The sequence below is a fragment of the Podarcis filfolensis genome (genome assembly GCF_964270895.1).
Source record: "Podarcis filfolensis genome assembly, chromosome: 17".
NCBI classification, from domain to species: Eukaryota; Metazoa; Chordata; class Lepidosauria; order Squamata; family Lacertidae; genus Podarcis; species Podarcis filfolensis.
In genome coordinates this window covers 34997183-35014535 of record NC_139621.1, presented here as the reverse complement: position 1 = coordinate 35014535, position 17353 = coordinate 34997183, and the positions used below count along the sequence as shown (strand labels likewise).

Below are 17353 nucleotides of genomic sequence, written 5' to 3'. Positions count from 1 at the left end.
GAACACTGTCCAACCATCTCGTCCTCTGTCGTCCCCTTCTCCTTGTGCCCTCCATCTTTCCCAACATCAGGGTCTTTTCCAGGGAGTCTTCTCTTCTCATGAGGTGGAACCTCAGCTTCAGGATCTGTCCTTCCAGTGAGCACTCAGGGCTGATTTCCTTCAGAATGGAAAGGTTTGATCTTCTTGCAGTCCATGGGACTCTCAAGTGTCTCCTCCAGCACCATAATTCAACAGCATCAATTCTTCAGCGATCAGCCTTCTTTATGGTCCAGCTCTCACTTCCATACATCACTACTGGGAAAACCATAGCTTTAACTATACGGACCTTTGTTGGCAAGGTGGTGTCTCTGCTTTTTAAGATTCATTTATTACATTTGTCTTAATCAAATTTTCTTTGTCAGGCATCCAAATGTCCTGGGCCATCTCCTCCAGGTTATGCCTAGCAGGGTGAGAGAATGGGATCATCCAACTCCCATGGGGCCTCCAGTGAGAATGGGGCTGACACCTGGTGTGGGCTTACCTGAAATTTGAAGACCACTGAAGTTTCTCCTTGTCTTCTTCCCAATTGAAGTGCAGAGTGTTTGAGGACGGGGACATTCGCAGGGAAACCAAAATGCTTGTTTACAGTGCTATTCTACTAGCAACCTTACTGTATGCTTGCGAAACGTGGACCACTTATAAATGCCATCTCCAGCTCCTCGACCCAGTCAATTTGTTATCAGTTTACGATGGGGTGGAAGGTTCACAGCCTATGAAGGACCTGCTCACAAATTTATTGATAGTTGCACAAATTATTATAGCTAGGAAGTGGAAGGGGCAAGCAGAATATAAAATGGAAGAATGGTATAAAGAGGTGCGGGATATAGCTATGAATGACAAATTAACATGTGCCGTTAAGGTAAGATGGGGAATATGCAGGAGAAGTTATTTTGAGGAGATATGGAGGGTGTTTGTAGAATTTGTACTGTTAAAATGGAAAGGGGTCAAACCATCGCAAGAGGTGTTGAAATTTTGGGAGATTGGATAGTTACAGTGGAATAGTTTCGGTGATGGGGTGCACATTTTTATTTATGATTTATTATTTTGTGAAAAAAGAAGAAAATAAAAGAAAGTCATCCTGCTCAGACAGCACCATGAGTCAGGTGTTCAAATAACATTTTAATATCGAGTAAAGAGCTCTTTCCCTTAAAACCAGTGCCATCAGCTCAGCTGGTTAGGGTGTCATGTTGATAACGCCAAGGTTGCAGGTTCCAAAAGGGACAGCTGCGTATTTCTGCATTGCAGGGTTAGATGTTCCCCCGGGTCCCTTCCAGTTCTGATTCCTTGAGTACCACTTTGGTTTTTTTACTATATTAATTTTGTGCCTGGGGCTCACTGGCATCCTTCCTTGCCTGTCTATCATGAGTTTGGACTCCTCAAATCTATTGCTTCTGCCTCCTTGCAAGATGTTTAATGAGGTTTCCACCAGAGACCTGGTTGGTTTCTAGTGAACAGTGGTTGTTTAAAAGTTAGGGGTAGCCAACGTGCTGCCCTTCAGATATTCTGTAATACAACGCCCATCATTCCTGACCATCGGCCATGCCGGGATGTCTTATTCCAAAGCACCCAGAGGCAATCTCACTCATGGATTATCCTGCTTGGGGAGAACCCCTGTACCCTCCTATCACCCGCAATCCATCACGTGGGTACCAAATTCAAGCTCTTGTGGCTATCGCCAAAGTACCCTACAATTTTGAGACCCTAAATGTAGTTTTTGGATTGGGTGTGTGTGTGTTTATTTGCTTTTAAAATAAACTGTTTCTGGTGAGGGCTGACCGATTGGAACTCAGATGAAGAAAGCTCTATGACAAAACTAACTGGTTTATTGTGGCAGGAACTTTGAGAAGACAACAGCTCAATCCAAACGAGATGCATGAAGTAGACAAGAGTACATACACAGGAGGCCTGACAGATGAAAAGCCAGCAGGGGGGGGGCGTCCCTCTATAAGTGCAGCTAAGAGTTTGTGGAAAGGTAACAAGCAGTGGACAGATTTTGCTTCTCAGGTAAACTACCTGTATGTCGCTTTTAGAATACTGGCTGCTAATGGAATCCATTTTCCAAGGAAGTTCCAAGGATGCCCGGGTTGCAAACATGATCCATGCGGGATGCACGTTCACAACCCGCTGCGTTCGCAACCCGTGTCTGTGCATGCACAGGTTGTGATTCGGTGCTTCTGCGCATGCGCAAAGTGTGATTTAGTGCTTCTGCACATGCATGACTGCCGAAATCCAGAAGTAACCCGTTCCGGTACTTCTGGGTTTTGGCAGTCCGCAACCCAAAAAAACGCAACCTGAAGCGGCTGTAACCAGAGGTATGACTGTACTGAAATCCAGTGAGGAGGCATGTCCAGCATGACAGCTCCTCCCGGTGGCACTGAAGCAAGTGGCTATAAGCAAAGGAAAGCATCTCACAACGTGCACTGTCAACTTTCTGGATCACTTCCCGTCAGCCATGTCCACTGACCATGCTGGCTGGGGTTGATGGGCGTGTGTGATGTCATGTGTGATGTCATGTGTGTCTCGTGAGGCTGGTGCAGCCTTCTGCTAGGACATGTTGGTCTAGCGCAGGGATGTCCAACAGGTTGGTCGCAATCTACTGGTAGATCCCTGGGAGGTTTTGGTAGATCACGGTCGATCGCTGGGTCCCTTTCCTTAGCATTGGTAAAAGAGAATCTGCCCCCGCCCCACCCTCCATTGTTGCACCGATCTGCAGAACGGAAGACGGAGTTTACTCAGTGAGGCTGTTTGTTTCCCCAGCGATCTGTTGATGAGTGGCTGATCCCCTTTCTCCCTTGAGCTTAGGCGTGAATCCTAAGGGGGTAGAGTTTTTAATTCTTTGAGTAGATCACAGTCTCTTGTGAGTTGGCCACCCCTGGTCTAGCGGAAGGCTGCACTGACCTTCGCAGTGTCGGGAGCTCCTGCGCAGTTCAGTACGACCTCACGCCTGCACAGTGGTCCCCACGGCATTTCCGAACACTGCGCACACTGCTGCAGCCTCCTGTTGGGCCACGCAGCACCGGGAGGTGCCCCAGGTACCAGTGTGCTTGGTGTGAGGTCGCACCAAACCGCACAGCATCTCCCAACACCGCCACACCTGTGGGAAGGCCCAATGGGGCCTGCAACAGGCTGTGGAATATTGAACTTTGGGGGGGGCAGCTGCCCAAGATGGCACCCCTGGGCGTTAGAGTCCAATAGGTACAATGAGGCACTCTGTCCCCGACACTGGAGCCACTTGGATTAGATAATTATCTGCTCTGCGTGTTGTTTTGTTTGTAAACCCATCCCACTGTGCATTGCTTAAGCATGAGGAGCCCTGATTTTCACCCAAGCGCACTGAATCATCTGATGCGCTTCCCTCAACCTTGGCTGATATCTGTGCAGGTTGGCATACCCAAACTATAACTTTAGAATGTTCTCAGTACTTCAGTCCGGGCGACAGACAGCACTCTCTCTCAGCTATTATGGGTTAGCGGCAAATTGACACTGGAGACTGCATGCATATAACTGCAGTTGTTTACAACCGGAGTCACGCAATAGAGACGAATCTCTTGTGTTCTTTACCTGTGGCACACTGGGGGGGGGGGGGGAACAAGTTGGACATGCACCAAAATACTATTCTGCATGAAGGCTGAGCAATCCTGCCAAGTTAACTCATTTAAGCCATGAGCACTGATATCTGTTAGAGAGGGGGACTGTTCAATTGCTTGCTTCAGTCCAGCTGTTACATATCAGCTTGTAATTTTACTGGGAGGAGGGCTTTTAAGGGCAGACACTTGGCTAGGTCGTTCCCCGTTGAAAGTCGGACAGCCACCTGTGCAAAATCCTCCCATCTCATACACAAGACGAGGCCCTGAATCGTTGCATGAGGCAGAAGAGGGCTGCACTGAGGGCAGTGTACTGGCACACGAGGAGTCTTATGCTCAACTGGGGATAGCCCCTCTCCCAGGCTTGCTCTGCCGCTTGGACAAACTGGCGATAGCTGTACGCAACATCTCTCAGGTTGACCGCGAGGTCTTTGTGCCTCTTGCTGCAAAGGCCACAGTTTGTGAACTGAAAGCACACTTCGGTCAGCTGGAGAAGGTTCTGGAAGGTCTCCCGAATGGCGTTTTGTGTCTCCGAGGAAGGCCCATGTGCTTTGATAACTTTCTGGCAACTGGACATCAGCCTTTGTGATTCTGTGTGCAAGGTGTTCTTGTTTTCTGAAAAATGGGCCAAACATTTATCCCGAGGGTGCTTTATTCTGCTTCCCCCAAACTGCCGCAAAATTCCCTGTAGGTCTATAATATTATCTAGCAACTGGTGGAAGTCAAAAGGTGAGGCACGCGTTCTATCCTTTAAACAGCTCAGCACTTGAATATGAGAGTCTGGAAGCAAGGCGTGATTTCTACAGTCTTTGGGGTTACCATTCATGTAGTTATGCTCTAGAATAAATCTCGTGGAGTTAATATCTAAAGACGGAGAACTTCTTGTTGGTGGTGGGGTCGTTAACGGCTCCTCAGAAGGACCACGTGCAACTGGACTGGCGAATTCTAATTCTGCCTCGTCTAGCCCATGGAAACAACTTGCATAAGTCAACCGGCAACTGCACCTGTCTGTTTTATGTTTTGGCGAGAATGACCCTGCGGTGTTCACTGCAGGTGGAGACTCTGTGGTCTTAGAGCTCCCTGGTCCTTTAGCATCATCTCTTGAGTTACCAGAACACAAAAAAGACAACTCTGAAATACCGCTTTCCTCACTGAGCCTCGTAGACTTACACAGATTGTCATGCGAAAAGCCATCCACTCCGTCTGAAATGCCAGCTTTTCTCTGCTCCACACTCTTCTCTGTAGGGACAACTTGGGGACTGGGCAGTTTATTTTTACAATCCACATGGGAGGCATCATTTGTGAGCGCTCTCTCCTCTGGCTTCTGGTCACCAGCAAGTTCTGAAGACCCATCCAGAGGAGGAGTCATGGTTGACGACGACCATTGACTTGGGACATCATCTTTTAAAGAGACCTGATCTGCAACCAGGTCACTTTGGCCAACAATTCTCTGGTGCTTGTCATTTACCTTCTGCTGTGTTTCTCTTTGACCTCCCACTGAACTAAAACCAAGCTGAGAGCGGTGTGTCTTGATCCCTGAAGCACCATCACACTTGGAAAGGAGCTCATTTGCTTTGGAGAACCCCAGCCATTTGGCATCTTCAGATGTTGCTACAGAGCCTTCACTCAGCGTTTTGCTGGTGTCTTCTTGGAGCAGTAAGTTTCCGGGAGGTGCCTGGCTTGAGCCACGTGAGGCCAGGTCACCTTTGATTCTTTTGCAGGGACCTAGCACAAGCTGCTCGTATTTCTCCACCTTCTCAGCAGGAAGGAGATCCTGTTCCAAGGTTGGCACGCGAGGTGACACTTTCCCTTGGTAGCTGTTCAGAGACCCGGAGGGTTTGGTAGTGGTGTGTATTATCTCCTCAATCAATACATAGCTGACTCCTCCTGCTTCACGTGAGACTTTTGCTGTCCCTGCTGCATTGCCAGATATTTTCTTTCCTCCAGACACACAATGGTCCTGAACTCTGCTAGCTGTTTCTGGAAGACCTTCTGGTTTTTCTTTGTAAGTGGTGTCAAGGTCGTGAAAGGAGATTTCTGACACAGCTAAACTACTGTCTTGCTTCACTGTGGAGAAAGAGCTACGGGCAAAGTCTGAACTCTCTATCCCTTCCTGAGCACCCTGAAGACGAATGGCCAAGACAGGACACACAACTGAATCGGTTAATGACTTGGTTTCTAGTGAATCGGGCTCCATCTCCATTAAGACAGGTGTATTTTTGGCTATCTGAGCTATTTGTTCGACCTCAAGGAGAGCAGAATCTCTCTCAGGGTCCCTCAAGGAGGCCACAACGGGTGAGGAGGAAAGACCTGAAGACCCAGGTCCTCCTTCACCGGACAACTGATCAATGTTTTCCAGGGACTGAGTTGGAGCTTGAGGGAAAGTAACTTGGGAGGTGTAATTCGTCTCCAGGAAAGACCTCCTCTTTCTCAGGCTGCTGTTGCCACACCTTGGCTCCTTTTCTGGCCTGTGTTTTGTCCTCCTGCTTTGCCTTGACAGAACATTTTCACCCGAGCTGCAGCTGGAAGACACTTTCAGGGTGCTGCAGTCTTGTACCTTTGGCAGGGCCGGGCCTGCAGAACCTAAAAAGAAGGAAGAGACTATCAGTGTGAAGAAAGAAATGTTATTTTAAAAAAAATATTATGAGGATAAATGATCTGTTCGCTTAAAACCAGTGGCTATTGATACCTCAATGTTTGCACTACCAGTTTTTAAGGCTTTGTAAACTGCTTAGATGTCTACTTTGGCATTAAGCAATATACAGTGGTACCTCGGGTTACAGATGCTTAGGTTACAGGTGCTTCAGGTTACAGACTCCACTAAACCCAGAAATAGTACCTCGGGTTAAGAACTTTGCTTCAGGATGAGAACAGAAATTGTGCTCTGGCAGCACAGCGGCAGGCCCCATTAGCTAAAGTGGTACCTCAGGTTAAGAACAGTTTCAGGTTAAGAACGGACCTGCAGAACGAATTAAGTTCTTAACCCGAGGTACCACTGTACATGCATGCATACATAAATACTTGCCTGAAACACTTTACAAATGTGAAAGCACAACGTTTATGTTAAGAATTATTATTTGCAACCCACTACTATCCTTGAAGGGACGCGTGTGGCGCTGTGGGTTAAACCACAGAGCCTAGGAACTGCCGATCACAAGGTTGGCAGTTTGAATCCCCGCGATGGGGTGAGCTCCTGTTGCTCGGTCCCTGCTCCTGCCAACCTAGCAGTTGGAAAGCATGTCAAAGTGCAAGTAGCTAAATAGGTACTGCTCCTGCGGGAAGGTAAATGGCATTTCCATGTGCTGCTCTGGTTCACCAGGATCGGCTTAGTCATGCTGGCCACATGACCCGGAAGCTGTACGCCGGCTCCCTTGGCCAATAAAGCGAGATGAGCGCCGCAACCCCAGAGTCGGCCACGACTGGGCCTAATGGTCAGGGGTCCCTTTACCTTTACCTTACTATCCTTGCTGGGCTCTAGTCCTCAGACTGAAAGTCAAAACAAAAGAACATTTGAATTGGGCTGAAAGCCCACCCCTCCCCCATATCCCTGTCTCTGTGGCACCTCGCTTAAAGCCGTTCTTGTGTTATCTTCACAATCAGTACATTCACAGAATATTCTCTCCAGGGAGCTAGGCCAGGCGCCATTGATATCTATTTTCAGGAGCTTGCCACAGCATTTTTCGTTACCCAGGTTTTCGGTTGTTAATTTGTGGCCTCTTTCCGCAGGTGAGATGCATTAGGCCTGTATTTTTAATATATGGATGCGTTTTGGGGTTTTTATTCTGTTTCTTCATCATCATCATCACCACCAAACTCTTATTGAGTTTTCCCCCTCAACATAATAACAGAAACCCAAAACTGTATACTTTACAAGGTTGTTACTGTACTTTACCAGATCTTAACCTATTACAGTATTTGTAAGAATGGATTCCAAATATCATTGACTTTCTCCATGGCAAGTCTGCATTTATATGCAAGTTGTTCATATGTTGCGAGTTTGTATAACTCTTCAATCCAATCGTAGAAAGGAACCGCATTTTTATTTTTCCAATTCATCAGGATCAAGATTTCCCCTCTTCCCCCTTTATTTTCTCTTCTACACGGGTTCTGTTTCTCTTTCTCTTTCTTTCATTTACGTTTCACAATGTTGAGTGCATATATAATTATGCACTTTTTGAACTTTCATAAAGGTGTTAAAAATAAAATAAATAACAGGAACGAAATACCACTGTGCCTTCCTCCCTTTCTTCCGTTTCCCTGTGTTCTCTTCACATTTAGTGCAAGGCACTGTGTATTTAAAGACTTTACAGTCATACCTCGGGTTACAGACGCTTCGGGTTGCACGATTTCGGGTTGCCCACTGCACCGAACCCGGAAGTACCGGAATGGGTTACTTCCGGGTTTTGGTGCTTGCGCATGTGCAGAAGTGCTAAATTGCACTTTGCGCATGCTCAGAAGCGTTGAATTGCGACCCGCGCGTGCGCAGGCGTGGTGCTGCGGGTTGCGAACATGCTTCCTGCACGGATCCCGTTCACAACCCGAGCGTCCACTGTATTCTCTTTTGCTTTTATCTTGCTTTTAATCTTCGTACCATTTTGCAAGGTTACCATATTTTCCGCTCTATAAGACGCACCAGACCACAAGACGCACCTAGTTTTTGGAGGAGGAAAACAAGAAAAAAAATATTCTGAATCTCAGAAGCCAGAACAGCAAGAGGGATCGCTGTGCAGTGAAAGCAGCAATCCCTCTTGCTGTTCTGGCTTCTGGGATAGCTGTGCAGCCTGCATTCACTCCATAAGACGCACACACATTTCCCCTTACTTTTTAGGAGGGAAAAAGTGAGTCTTATAGAGCAAAAAATACGGCACTTTTTTGTAAAAGTAAAGCGACAGTTCAGTGCAATCTGTCAATCAGTCCATCAACTGATCATGACCCCCACCCCCGGGGAATCCCTTTGGCCTCACCTGCTTGTGCCTCTGCCTGTGTCACCCTTTCGGCTGCGTCGTAGAATTCCTCGTCCGAGCTGGCATCTCCGAAGCCGGGGGGAGGAGACAAGATGAAGCCCCGCATGCCACCTCCGCAGAGCCCCTCGTCTCCCTCGGGGCCGTTCAAAGAGCCACCCTCTGGGCTGTCGCTCTGGGCGGTCTTCTCTCCACTGCTGGCCGGGGAAATGTTGGCACAAAGGCTGTAGTACTCCATGATGTTGCTCTCCGACAGCTTGGACTCCAGAGCAGAAGCAGCCAGCTCACTTTCCCTTCGGGATTCTCCGTCCGGCTGCACAAGCGGCTGGGGTGGCAGGAGGAAGGAGAACACAGACTCCTGGGTCACTCGGTTTCCCTCTTCTCTGTCTGTACCCAAGAAGGCCTTGCCGTTGCCCATCAGTTCCTGAAGGGTGGGGGCATACAGGTGGAAAAACTCCGGCTTGCTCGAGGAGCACGTTTCCAAATCGTCCTCCTCGAGAGCGTCTAGAGAGTCGCTCGAACCGCTCGTCTTCAGCCCTCGACTCTCCGTGTTGGCCGAGTCAGAGGCTTCTGACAAGCTGTCGTTTGTGTTGTCGTACCCATTGCAAAAGCTCGTCCCTTCGCCCTCCAGATCCTTCCTTTCTTGCTGCAACGACTCCTGCTCTCCTTTGTCCTCAGGCAGGGGGCTGACGCAGTTGTGCCGGGGCGACTGTGTGTCTGAAAAACGGTCCAAGGAGGAATCCGGCTCAGACGACTCTTCGGAATCACTGCAGGTCCTTGACTCATACCCTGCCGAGCAAGAGATGGAAATACAGTGGTACCTCGGGTTACAAACGCTTCAGGTTACATATGCTTCAGGTTACAGACTCTGCTAACCCAGAAATAGTGCTTCAGGTTAAGAACTTTGCTTCAGGATGAGAACAGAAATCATGCTCTGGCGACGCAGCGGCAGCAGGAGGCCCCATTAGCTAAAGTGGTGCTTCAGGTTAAGAACAGTTTCAGGTTAAGTACGGACCTCCGGAACGAATTTAGTACTTAACCTGAGGCACCACCGTAAGGGCTTGTCGGAAAAGGGTCAAAGCATCGCAAGAGGTGTTAAAATTTTGGGAGGTTGGATAGTTACAATGGAATGGTCTCGGTGGTGGGGTGCACATTTATATTCTTAGTTATTTATGATTACAGTGGTACCTTGGTTCTCAAATTGAAATTGAAATTGAACAGAAGAAACTCCTAGCAGTGCTTGATTTATAACACAGAACACAAATACTGTATTGGCTTGAATATAATCAGCATCTTTAAAATTGGAGGGGGGAAAAGAAAAAAAGAAAAAATACCCGAATATAAGCCACTCCATTCTTCACTGCTCCTGGCTGCATACTAGTGGCCTTCCCCCTTCCTCGCGCTCTCCCTTCCCAGCCTTGGGGGAGAGGACAGGACTACGCATGAGGTGCATAGCTGTCAACTTACAGATTTGAAAATAAGGGACCAGCAATCTCGAAAATAAGGGCTCAGCAGCCAAAATAAGGGATTTTTCAGACACAGGTATGTTCGACTTCTGAGCACCTCTGAGCCAAAAGCAGAAAGCCCAGCCAGCAGCCAAAGGAAGCCTCAAGCGGTGGTTCCCACAGCGCAGCAACCCGGCAAAGGAGATGCAGCAAGGAAAACCACCGTCACCTCTCTGCTGGGAAGCGCTGAGCAAAGGCGAGTCCCCAGGCAAGGCGGCCGATTTGATCGGCACAAGGCATGCAAGCTCCAGCCCCCCAGTCGTTCTTAGACTCCCTATTGGGTAAGCAATGCAGCCAAGCAACACAGTTGGAGCCTCCCTCCTCCCTGGCTGGCAGGAAGGGAGGGAGAGGAGCTGCTTCCTTTGAAACCCGGGAAATTTAAGGGACATCATCAATAAGGGACAGCAGTGGGACACAGCGCTGGGATAAGGGACCTTCCCGCCAAATAAGGGACAGTTGACAGCTATGATGGGGTGGGTGCTGCTTTGCCCTGCTCCTGGCTGCAAACCGTGAGGTCGTGAATATAAGTTGCACTTCAACTTTTCATGGTCGGAATTTGGGGAGAAAGTGAGGCTTATATTCAAGCCAATACGGTACTTCATAATATGTTCACGGGACTGTAAGAGTCTTCCTAACTGTTTGGTCACTGCTCTCAGGTTGTTTTTACCTTCCTCGGCAGAGATACGATGCACAGGAGGCCTTTTCTCCCCCCAGACGAATATGGAACTGCTCGAATCGACAAACAGCCTGTAGTAGCCATGGATGAGACAAGCCAGGTCTTTGGCGTTGTTCGTTTCCAGCAGCAGAGTCAGCAGCTTGAAGGAGGGGAAGAAAAAGCAGGCTGAAGACATCTGCACAAACCCTCACCCACACCAAGAAACCTTCTTTGTCTGTGCCACCTTTTCCTTTTTTTAAATAATATTTTTTTTATTAATTTTAACATATAAATTATAAAATGTACCACAAAACTTATCACTTATACAATCTTTTTAGACTTCCATCAGCCCTTCTGATGATCCACCGTTTTAACCACTTCTTATGCATTTCTTAACTTTATATTCTCTTTACATCTCTTAACAAATCATCCTCCCCTGTCAGGGAACTGCCATCAGAGCCAAGAGCGGAGGTAAGGCTCCCCAACGATGCAGGAGAAGGGACCAGCAGGGAGAGAGAGAACACTTCCTTTGGGGAAGGAAATCGGCGTGACACCAGGAAGAAAGGGGAGCAGGGAAGGACTTCGGAGAGATGGCTCCAAGTCTCTTCCACAGAGACCAGCGGGGAGAGCCCAGGACCTCCGCTGGCCACGCCCACTCTGCGCAGAAGACTTCCGCGCAGGGAGGCTAGGCGGAGACTTGGCGTCAAAGAGCTTTTATGTTGGAAGAAGTTCAGGAAACACCCACTGACGGATTCTGCCAGTGACTGACACAGCCACGGAGAAAGGGCTGTCCAGCCAGGGAAAGGTTTAGCCAGACAACGTTGCCTAGAGCAGCAGCCCCCTTACGCACGAGCAACCCCCAATTCCCTTTACATCCCCCTTGTCCATTTTTATAATACTTCTAATAATACTCCTCACAAAACTTATTGCAACCCTACAAACAATGTCTGTTCTTCACAAATACTTTTCAAATAGTCCGTAAATTTACTCCAGTCTTCCGTGAATTTCTGGTCTCGCTGGCTTCGAATCCTTCCTGTTAGTTTATCTAATTCTGCATAGTCCATTAACTTCATCCTCCATTCTTCAATTGTCGGTAAGCCTGTGCAACCTTTTCCACGCATGAAATGCTCGTGTACATGTTACGACTCCATGCATGGTGAGTGTGTCCACACACGTTGTCTATGTACACTTACACGTGTGGTCCAAGGAGGAAGAAATGCAGCGGGCATTTATTATGGTTTGCAAAACAAAAGGAGAAGGTGCCCTCAAACTGGTTCCAGCTTCTGGTTTGTTCATACTGTGAACAAAATATGCCCTGAAAGCACATTTGAAACACATTTCCGGCCCCACTGGAGTTTGTTGAGGGTTGCTGGGAATTGTTAACTCTGCGAAGGCGAAACTACAGAGCCCAGAATTCTTTGAGGGAAAGAATGTGCTTCAAACATGGTTTTACAAAAGTTGGGTTCCTTCCCCTCTCTCTGTCAAGCGGTGGCAAGAGTCCAGGACTGTGTTCCACTGGAAGATTGAGACACAACGGAGACCATTGTAGCTTTAAGAAATACAGTCTATTCACCTATTTACACCTTCAGTCTGCATTGGGTGGGGGGGTCCATTTCCTATTTCTTAGTAAAGCACAGAATGGTGGATTTTGAAACTTGACATAAAATAGATCTCCCTTCCACCCGCAGTCCAAAGAATTGTTAAAGTTATGGCTCAGGACCGCAATACCTTAAGGACTGCCTCTTTCCATATGAACCTACCCAGACCCTGATATCATCTTCTGAGGCCCTCCTTCGTGTGCCTCCTCCTTGAGAGGTCTGGAGGGAGGCAACACAAGGAGGGCCTTCTCTGCAGTGGCTCCTCATCTGTGGAATGCTCTCCCCAGGGGAGTTCGCCTGGCGCCTTCATTATACACCTTTAAGCGCCAGGCAAAAACGTTCCTCTTCCACCAGACTTTTGTCGGACATCCGATGGCCTTTTAAAATGTGTTGTGGAAATGTGTTTGTTTTTATTATGTATTTTCTGTTTTTTTATATTGTGATTCTGTGCTGTAAACTGCCCTGAGATCTGTGGGTATACAAATTTAATAAATAGAAATAAGTAAGTGTCAGGGAATCAGGAGCAGGAGCACTGGGGAGAGAGGATTGGGAGAGCGAAGGGGAAGAATCCGAGGGCAGCGTAGGGGAGTATGACAGTGGCCCGAGAGATTCCATGAGCTTCTCCAGCGAATCAGAAGATTCCCAGAAGGGGGCGCCGATGGTCAGGGCAAGGGGGGTCCCAGGGGGGACGCACCAGAAACAAGGAGCCAGAGGGGAACCCCAAAGCAGCAGTGGAGGATCGGGACCAGTTTCCCCACCAGAGCGTAGTGGGGGGGAAGAGTCACATGTGTCAGGGGCAGTGTCTCCTCCAGAGAGGGAGTCAGGGCTGACCACGCCTCCAACGGAGGGGAGGTCAGTTGCAGCTAGGCCCCCCGAAGGGGGAAGCAGTGACAGCAGCAGTGGAACGGTCAGGAGGAAAGCTGCTGGCTGGGCGCGCACGCCAAGTTCAAATGTGCAGGCGCGCGGAACAGCAGGAGACCCGGATGGGGAACCAGCTCCTAAAGCCCGCCGGAGGGAGGGAGAAGGCTCAGGGGAATCAGCGGGAGAAGAGGCTAGAAAGGGTGGAACCCCGGCGGGCAGGCGGACCCAGAGGAGGAAGGAGCAGCGGAGAAGGTGGAGCAAGGCTAGAATCTTAAATTGGTGTCAAGGGGGAGGAGACTCAGACGGAGCATCAGCGGTCTGACACTTTAGACGTGGGGCTGCGCGCTGCGGCTCTGGAAGTGAAACTGAACTTCAATAAAGACTTTTATACTTAACAACGAAGCAGCGTTGGTCCTTTGTGAGCTGGGACCTAGGGTAGCTCTGACAGTAAGTAAGTCAAAGTCATAGTTACCTTGATATCTTGGAGGTAGATTTTCACCATGCTCACTTTGTCGGATTCTTCAGTCAGCTCCAGTCTGCTGATGTTCGCAAATTCTGCTAGCATGGTGACAATGTTCAGTTTGTTATTAACCACTTGGCTGATTCCATATTTGGCTCCCACCAGGAGGGCCACACATGATTCTCTGTCCTGCAACTACACGGGGGGAAAGTTTGCTTACACTCCAGCGGACAACTTCTTACCAATGGTAAGATCCCATGCATCCATGTTCATGGGCAATGAGGACTTGCATGTGGGAATGAGCCCCCATGCATCAAAGACCACAGACAAAACTTTCTACCACCGCCCTCAATATTTTACAAAGAAGAATGTCAACACACTCAGTTGCAAATCAAGGAGTGGAAATGGGTGACTCAGTCTCTACACTGATTGAGAAACAGTGGACTCATTCCCAGAGAAGAATGGTTAATAAAGATGATGGACTATGCTGAAATGGCAAAAATGACCGGGAAGATCAGAAACCAATAAGATAATAAATTTAATAAAGAATGGGGAATTTTTAAAAAGTTACTTAGAAGAACACTGTAAACAATTAAAAACATTGGCAGGATTTTAACAACATTTGTAACAAGAACTCTGGTAAGAATTGAGCTTTAAGGAAATATGGAGAACATTACACGATGCAGCTGATAAAGAATAATTTTGGAACCCACGCGGGGTTGGAGGGAAATCCAAGGATTCAGAGGATTCTATTTAAAACAAAAAAAAAAAAAAAATTCCTTCCAGTAGCACCTTAAAGACCAACTAAGTTAGTTCTTGGTATGAGCTTTCGTGTGCATGCACACTTCTTCAGATATTCTTCAGATGGTATCTGAAGAAGTGTGCATGCACACGAAAGCTCATACCAAGAACTAACTTAGTTGGTCTTTAAGGTGCTACTGGAAGGAAAAAAATTTTTTTTGTTTTGACTATGGCAGACCAACACGGCTACCTATCTGTAACGAGGATTCTATTTGTATATGATTATGATCTATATATGAATGCAAATGTTAAATGCAAGGTAAAAGAAAATAAAGAAAAGAGAAACAGTAGGCTATTGACCAAGGTAGTTTCAATGCCCTTTGACCTCAAACAGACATTTCTGAAAAGTTCAGATACTCTTTTAAGCATAATTTTTGGGCTATCACCTAAAAATAATATAAATAATGGGCAGGATTCAGCTAAATTGCTGCATGTGCAGAATAAATTTAGCTCATGCAATGAAACATTTTGCCCGCTCCCCTTGCACCACCTAAATCTGCTCCGAAGGACTGGGGGAACCCCCCCAAAAAAAAGATTTAGAAGGAGAGTTGGCGGCTAGGGGTGGGGGGAGTCTTGTTGCACAAGCAGACCTTATTCCATGCACAAATGCTCCATTTAGCGCTATGTTGAATTCCACCTGTTTTCCTATTCTGGAACCTGGTTCTACTACTCTCCTAGCAAGAGCATTTATTTTTGTGTTTCTATATTGTAAACTGCCCTGTGATCTTTGACTGGAGGGCAGTACAGTTGTACCTTGGTTCTCGAACGCCTTGGTACTCGTATGTTTTGGCTCCCGAAGACTGAAAACCCGGAAGTAAGTATTCTGGTTTTCGAATGTTTTTTGGAAGGCGAACGTCTGACGTGGCTTCCGCTTGAGTGCAGGAAGCTCCTGTAGCCAATCGGAAGCCGCGCCTTGGTTTCTGAACGTTTTGGGAGTCAAACAGACTTCTGGAATGGATTATGTTCGAGAACCAAGGTACGACTGTATAGAAATTTAATAAGGAAGTAATTTTGACAAACTCCTCCAATGCAGTTCTCCTGTGAAGTGTGTGTGTGTGTGTGTGTGTGTATTAGTGGAAATAGCATTAAAATGCATTATATTAGGGAAAGTAGCTTGCAAAGAAACATATATTAGGTAACATTGCATACAAAAATTGCTTATTAGGTGAAATTCGCTCCAAAATGCTGATGCATTTTCTTAAGGACTTTTAAAAATAAATAAATCACAGACTGAGGTGAATATGTGGAGAAGTGAAATCAAGGTTGGAAAAGTGAGAAACGACGAGTACCCAAAACTGACAAATTTGCCCATCCCTACCCTGGACCCAGACTGCTTCCACGCTCTTTGAGTTCTCACAGTAAAGGAGTTGAAAAAAATACATCAAAAGTGTCTTTCAAAGATTGCTGATACACTGTGTTAAACAGATAACGACCTTACCATTAGTGTGGCATTGAAGATCTTTCCTCCATAGAGTTTCAGATCCCCCAGGATCTGCAGATAACACAGACGCACATGTGCTGCTGAGACGAGGTGGTGCTGCAATGGTGGAGAGGAATGCTTAGCAACAGTTAAGAAAACCAGCTATTGTACAAATCAAGGTTAAGCAATGGCAATGTAATGCTGAAACGATAATCTAAGGCAGGGGTGGGAAGCCCTGGGAACTAATGCATACCTCCAGGTCTCTCCGTATGACCTTTGGGAGTCTCACCAGACCACACCCTCTTCCCAGACATACCCTCTTTTCCCAAACCACACCCCTTGCCAGCTCCGCTTCCTACACTCCTTGAGTACTTTTGCTTGGCTGGAATTTGTCCTTGGACCTACCTTCTATCCTGGTACAAGTGGCGGTGACTATACAGTGGTACCTTGGTTCTCGAACATAATCCATCCCAGGAGTCCATTCGACTCCCGAAACTGTTCAAAAACCAAGGTGTAGCTTCCCATTGGCTGCAGGAGCTTCCTGGACTCAAGCGGAAAACCAGAACCAGGGAGCTTATTTGTTCAGCAACTAAGCTGTTCAAAAACCAAGGTACTACTGTATTGCTCTACCAAGCCCCATCACTGCTAGCCAGGTGTTTGGATCAACCTCTAGTGTATGAGTCACTTAGTAGGCTTAAGAGTTTAATATTCTGGGAACATTCTTTCATATGCGGTGGACTTGTAAAAGGGTAAGAGTATTGGGAAATGATCCATAATGAATTGAAATAAATGTTTAAAAGTACTTCTTCCCCCACAAACCAGAGTCCTTTCTGTTGGGGATAAGTCAGATGAAAATTCCCAGGTGTCAAAAAAGGTTATTTATGTATGTCTCTACTGCGACCCATATTTTGTTGTCCCAAAAATAAAAAATGAGTGAGGTCCCAACCAAAGAAGAATGGCAACTTAAGTTGACAGCATATGCACAGCTTGCAGACTTAACATATAGAAAAAGAGAACAAGAAGAACATATGTTTAGAGAATTATGTTTATTGAATATATGGGAAATAACTGTGTACAGCTGAAAATGCCAGCAGCATTAAGATAAACTCAACAGTATAAATAAGTTTTGATGGCTGCAATAATGGAATACTGGATGGTATCGTTTCTGTAAAATATGCAGGGATTTCTGATATGCAAAATGAACCATGGAAAGAGAAGGGAAGTCATGGATATGCTAAGGATGTAAAAATGAGTACTTTAAATTGTAAAACAGAAAATAAAAATATATATATACAAAAAAGAGAGTGTTTAATATTCAGCTTGCATCACATGCATGCAGCCAAACCAATCTAACTATTTTCCATATTGTGTTCTTTACTTTAGTCCACTAAATCTGGAATGGAGAACCTAGACTACTCTAGAATACTGATCAAGATCACTGAACAGATTTGTTCAACAGCAGCAAGCAA

General features: G+C 46.8%; 1 protein-coding gene across 1 annotated transcript in view; it reads right to left on the bottom strand.

Annotated features, from left to right (window-relative positions):
• Window positions 1-1842: 1842 nt before the first annotated feature.
• FRMPD1 (FERM and PDZ domain containing 1) overlaps window positions 1843-17353 on the bottom strand; it is a 92795-nt gene continuing 77284 nt past the window's right edge. The window contains exons 13-17 of the mRNA XM_083592796.1: window positions 15903-16001; window positions 13676-13858; window positions 10757-10904; window positions 8588-9373; window positions 1843-6206 (exon numbers count right to left, since the gene is read on the bottom strand). Coding sequence (XP_083448922.1) covers window positions 3871-6206; window positions 8588-9373; window positions 10757-10904; window positions 13676-13858; window positions 15903-16001 — 3552 coding nt within the window. The 3' untranslated portion in view covers window positions 1843-3870. The remainder of the gene's footprint in view (window positions 6207-8587; window positions 9374-10756; window positions 10905-13675; window positions 13859-15902; window positions 16002-17353) is intronic.